Consider the following 6,000-nt stretch of genomic DNA (forward strand, 5'->3'; position numbering starts at 1 on the left):
GTTACTGAACACACGAATGAGGAAAACTGCCCGGACGTATATTTTATCAACACAGCATGTAAATAATCATGGTTTGAAAATTTGTTCAGATTGAAATCTTGATTCAGAACTCAAATTAATTGTCCAAATTATGTCGTTACAATGTATAAATGATTTGCAGTTGTATGTTTTTTTTCATGTTATCATGTTGATCTCGGGTAAACTCGTATATTATATGGGAACGTCACTGTTCGTATGTGAATGCGGTTGGATTAAATGTGACCATTGTGCCTAGTCGTCTTCCTTTTTGCAATATCTCTTTCGGTTGAAGTTCCGGTAGCGTCGGTTGAAGTGGCTGCGAGCGAAGCACTCCACGGCAGCCTTGTCGCAGAGGCACGTGTGGACGTCGCACGGCGGTCCGCCACGGGCTGACGTGTCAAGAGAACAAAGAGAAGTTAATGGGCACCATTGATGTCGGTAATCCTCCGCCATAGCCACGTTGAATGATGCCAAAGAGAACAAACGCGTACGCACACACCTGTCAACCCATACGGTTTACCCACATTCTTGTACAGGGAAATTGAGTTTAAAAAAATAATGTTTTGTCTATTTGTTTGTGTTTCTCCCTCGTGATGGGACTTTGTAGGATGAATGTTGAGATTTATAAGGACACGGGTAACCAATAGTCTGAATTGGTCTGTAGTAAGGTAGGGCACTGATAAAGGGTTGACAGGTATGCGAACGTGCCAATGGATACCATAGCAATGGCCACTGTTATCGACGTTGTAATGCGGCATGTAGCATGCGTGTGGCATGCGTGTAAAGACAAATGCGTCCGCGTCACTCACTGCAGCGTATGGCTTTTCCTCTGAGGGAGAAATAATACGGGTCCCAATGCGGTGAGCAACTCATTTTGTAGACTTGCTCGTAGCATTTGGTGTGAGCTTGACAGCACCTGTGTGTCGACACACAGCCAGAATTGCAAATGGATATTGACTGCATTAGCTGGATGGCTGTTAAGTATGTATGTGTGTTGGACGTCTTTCGCACCGTACATAACCGAACGATGCTAATCAGAAGTGCGGGGGAAGGACAACAAACTTAACACACACTGCAGTTCGAAAGAAATTATTTTCAATCTAGATTTCAAAGTGCACAGCGCCAGTAGCTTCATTAAGATCTGAAGGAAGAGCGTTCCGGTCGGACGCAGAAGCGCATCTGAAAGCGCATAATGCAGTGGCCGTCTTTGTTGTGATGGCTAGCCACTGCAAGGATGGCCGGAGTTCGCATGCTGTTTTATGCTCCTTGACAAGATCAGCGAGGTATTGTGGTTCTTTTGTGGCAAGCACTTGATGTGTAATGAGTGCGACCACGTAACGTATTCGTTCGGCAACCGAAGAAAATGATGGAAAGGGAGTATAACGGAACTGTTATGCTCATGGGAAAATGCACAATGCACATCACCTGTCCACATCATCGACTGGTTTTCCATGACCGGTCGATAAACAGTTACAGCCGTAGCCGCTGTACTCTGCCGGATTTATTCCCACGACTTTCCAGATCATCCAAGCAAAGTTCCAGATGGCTCGTTTTTCTCTCTTATGCTCAATTTCCTGTCCTCTGGCAAGCAACACTGCAAAACACAATACAAACACATGGTTGTGTACAATAACTGGAGCAGCGATCTTTTCAAATGCATGTTATACTCAATTTAAATATAATGTACTGCAAGTAGTAAGCAATTTGAGCATAAATTTAAGTGAATGCGGTATATATTTAGTTTGTGTATTTTATTCGGGGTTGTATAGTTGTAATACTGCTGGTAGTAGTGATTGGTGATGGTATGACTGACGTATTATGCCCTGATTTAACATTCTGTGAATTATATCAGCTTATCGCCAAGAAGTGATGGATATAATGTATAATTTAATCAGAAAGCGTGGTGTGAATATCAACATTTATGATAATGAAGGCAAAAGCAAGAGATAAATAAAAAGCCCCTGCTATCAAAGTATACTTGCATGAGGAACTTGGAGCAGGTGCGCATATTTAAATACCTTGGAAGCACAATCATTGAAGATAGCAAATGTGAACAAGAGTTTAAGATAATAATTGGATGGAACAAACTGGTTTTTGAAACTGGGGTGCCATGGTAGCGAGATGTTAACTCGCTCGATTGGTATTAAGGAGGTGGTGGGTTTTACCTCGACGCCTGTATATTTGGAGTGTGTCTCTCTCCCTAAGGTAATCTGGGTTTTTCTCCGGCTCCTCCGGTTTGTCGCTCCACATCTAGAAATATTCGTTTAGAGTATTTGGCTGCTATAAATGTCCACATGATAAGCCACTTCGTTGAGCTATCATTTTTGGCCAGGTCACTTCTGAAAAATAAATATATAGCTCAGTGGGCCCTACCCGATAAAAACAATTGTTTAGTCTTACAAAGAAGGGCAGAAGATTATTTGGGAGATAGCCTAAGAGGGTCAGCTGGTACATATGACAAAGGTGCTTCTGCAAGGAGAAAATGGAAAGACAAAGGAGGTGGATGGATAAGTTGGTGGAAATATGTATATTACCGCTTGCAAGCACGACAGCAGCGATTAACAGGACACGAGCCATTGCGCCTTCTTTAGAATTGATTGCAGCCGTAGATCACCTCTGAGCACCTGTATTTCTCCTTCTTGGACAGGACCAAACCAGTCTGGTGCTCAACACTCCAAAAGTCCCCTTTTTATATCATTATCTGCCTATCCCCTGTCCAATCAAAATTGGGCCTTCACCATGAAGCAGCCTATTATGTGCCCTGTAGGATTTGGGCCACAGAAGTTTCCGTGGGGTCACCTTTTTTGGATCCAGACAAGAAACAAAGAGGATATAGATGAAAGGAACATCGTTTGCTCACACCTACGAGCTGACCTGATATTCGACGAAATATCTTTTTTTGGACGAGCTTCACTAATCAAAGGTTAATCCAAATTGAATCATTCATGTACAAACTACTCAAATAACCACATTACGACTGACCCTCTCACAGTTTAGCTATCACCCATTAACAGATAATACCGCTTTTATGACCATCGTCCACTTACTCATGCAAAGGATTATCAAAACACATCGATAACTCTACGTTTTATAGTAAAGTGTTAAGTGAAATCATGCTGTTAATACAATTACAAATTTGTGAAAAGTGTATATGAGAGATACATATTTAAATATGGTTCCAAATCGATATCACCTGCTAACAAACAGATAATAAGTAATATAAAAAAAAATTAAACAAGCTTTTATGAAATGTACTAGTAATGGAAGAACTCCACGACTCCAGGAAGTGGCCCCGAAGCTTGCCATAGCGTAAGGGACCATGGTCAATTACAGCCAATGTCAGTTTACCGTGGACAATTAGACCTAAGCCGAAACATAACATATTAAAAAGATTGTTTTGATATAATATAGAACTGTCATCAGTATGACATAAGTATACCAAGTTTGCAGTCAAAACCACATTGGGAAGTGGGTTAAAATTGAGTTACAAGATTTGAGGATACAACAACAGACAGTGAGTTATATGAAACCGTGTAATAAAAAGGGAATACTGCGATAATATTTTAATTATTGCATTTTGAACACCACGTTAGTGACAAATATCACCGTGGTGAGAACATATCTTGCAGATTTGGTCCTGTTTTGTTTTATAATGTCCTTAATATCATTCATTTTCTTGCATGAAAATCAGATTAAGTGAGTTTTACAGCAACAAAAAATAGCAGCATTTGAAAAAGAAAATGTATTACTGATGAGGATCAGGGAACCAAAAAAATACCGTCACATTGTGGCCACACTGTTTTGCTCCCCACTGTTTATACAAAAGTCTAATCGCGAGGTCTTTGTGTAGGATTGAAACTATTTTGTTTTCTTAGATAAAATGTTCTGACATTCAGGGCAGCTTATATAAATCTAAAATGTACATTTTAAATGTGTAATTAATTTGCCCTTTAAACACTCAAAATTAAATGGCAAGGCAAGGTTAATACATTTGCGGTGATTATTTTTCAAATCATCCATTGCATGTGGTGTCAGTGGCATGGCTGTGGTTCTGCAGTGGGAAAAAAAACAAGCTGATGCCTCTTGAGTCACACTAGGCTGGCCCGATATTGCCCAGGATGGCTGTTGTGCAGTGGAGAAGAGCTATCAGTGGTCCAACAGAGGCATTAGATCTCTGAGCAACAATGCCGATGAGGTGAAGACGGTGACGAGGACTCCGGCAGCATGACGGTTCCACTCCCAACCAACAGCCACCAACCTTCGCTTGGGGTCCCCCTTTTATCCACCTAGCGTGGCCCCCCTCCGGCTTCGCCACGCTGCCTTCTAGAACTCACTAGAAGGTTCCCGGGCTTTACCACACGTCTCCTCTATCACCATTGCCTCGCGTTCCCTGTGTCCCCCTTGCCTCACATCACTTTTTCCCCGTCTCATGACCTCCTGCTGGCAAACAGGGCTACTACACCTGCAGATCCCCCTCTGTGCCGATAACCTGCGCTATGTGCCATAGTGACACATTCCCTGTCACTACACATGTTAGAAATGTAGATTATGACAAACTTGAAAGTTTGTCAAAATATCCATTAGATTACGTATTCACATTTTCCTGAAATAAAAAACGTGTCAACATAAAGGATGAGCAACTACGGTCTTCATGGCAATTCCATGAAGCGAGAAAATATACACTGGGCCTTATTCTGTTTTTCACAAAAAACATGGCAATCACTGTGCTTAAGGTTGGTGTATGAAATGTACTTTAATCATCCTTGCAGCTCTCAAATGTGGAGAGAAATGTTAGACAATGTTTTGGACAACATGTGGTACAACGTGGAAATACATCAGAGAACTATGCAGCACAACTAAGTAATCCAATGCAGTATTATTTTACCAGCCTTGTTATTGAGTTGAATATATACATATGTCTCGGCCTAGCTGTGCGCTGCATTGCACCACTATCTGAGTAGTTAACCTCGCATTCAATACACTTACAGAGCCAGGGTGAACATCCAACTCCGACGTATTTAATGAAAAGAACGAGGTAAAACTGAAGGAAAAAAACAACACAAAACACAGCATCTGTTAATACTTGCAATATCGATACAATAAAGGAACAAAAGAAGCATCATAACATTGTCTTAGATAACATGAAACTCAACAATAGGTCATGGATGGACCAGGCACCTACATTAGCAAGGAATAGCTATACAATAAAATAAGCTACTGTGTTAAATAAGGTCACATCGTGTACTCACCATACTATAGCCTAAATGTACAGCGCTGCACATAACACTGAACTGTGCATGAGATACTTCTTCATCCTTGCTCTCAAGATCACATTAAAGTTACATGGGTACAAGGCGACTTATCCAACTACAAGTAACATTCACAATAATGCAAGTGGCAGGCGTCGTTGTTAACTAGGCCTCATATTTATAATAACAATTTAACAGCATTATAAAGGCATCTACAGCATTATAACGGCAATGCTAACATTAAAACAACATAAACGAACTTACAGAAAATGCATCTTAAAGTCCCACAATGAACAGATGCACCTATCTTCACCTAGCCGCTATTTGTGCCTCCATTTTGTACTCTGTGTAATGGCTGACACCCTGCCACATGGCTTAAAGAATCTTAAATCGTAACTTCCTGGTCACGTGACCAAATTTAACACCATATCAGGAAATTCATGTGTACACCCCCCCCCCATACCTGCCGTGAGGCAGAACAACATATATTGCGTAAATAAATTAATCTTAGTGACATACTTGAAATATTGATTCTGAACTTAGAAGAGTAGTTTGTACATGTGGATGATCATCACTTTAAGGCGAGTTTGCATTTCCCATCATTATTTCACCAGTGCCTCATAGCATCGGTGGTCATCTCTGGGTTGTTTTGACATAGACCAAAGAACTGAATCAAACCAAGAACCACAGTGTCAAAGAACTTCCACGTTGAACATTGGCCGCCCTCACACAT

The 6,000-nt window shown here is 41.0% G+C and overlaps 1 protein-coding gene across 1 annotated transcript; it reads right to left on the reverse strand.

Annotated features, from left to right (window-relative positions):
• Positions 1–270: 270 nt before the first annotated feature.
• LOC144942854 (phospholipase A2 A2-actitoxin-Cgg2a-like) lies at positions 271–2,595 on the reverse strand. The gene is made up of 4 exons (XM_078869860.1): positions 2,553–2,595; positions 1,444–1,612; positions 828–934; positions 271–407 (listed from the first exon to the last, which is right to left on the reverse strand). Exons 1-4 carry the CDS (start codon positions 2,593–2,595, stop codon positions 271–273), a joined length of 456 nt encoding a protein of 151 aa, XP_078725986.1.
• Between the last annotated feature and the right edge of the window lie 3,405 nt (positions 2,596–6,000).

Source organism: Lampetra fluviatilis, chromosome 28 (genome assembly GCF_964198595.1).
Source record: "Lampetra fluviatilis chromosome 28, kcLamFluv1.1, whole genome shotgun sequence".
NCBI classification, from domain to species: domain Eukaryota; kingdom Metazoa; phylum Chordata; class Hyperoartia; order Petromyzontiformes; family Petromyzontidae; genus Lampetra; species Lampetra fluviatilis.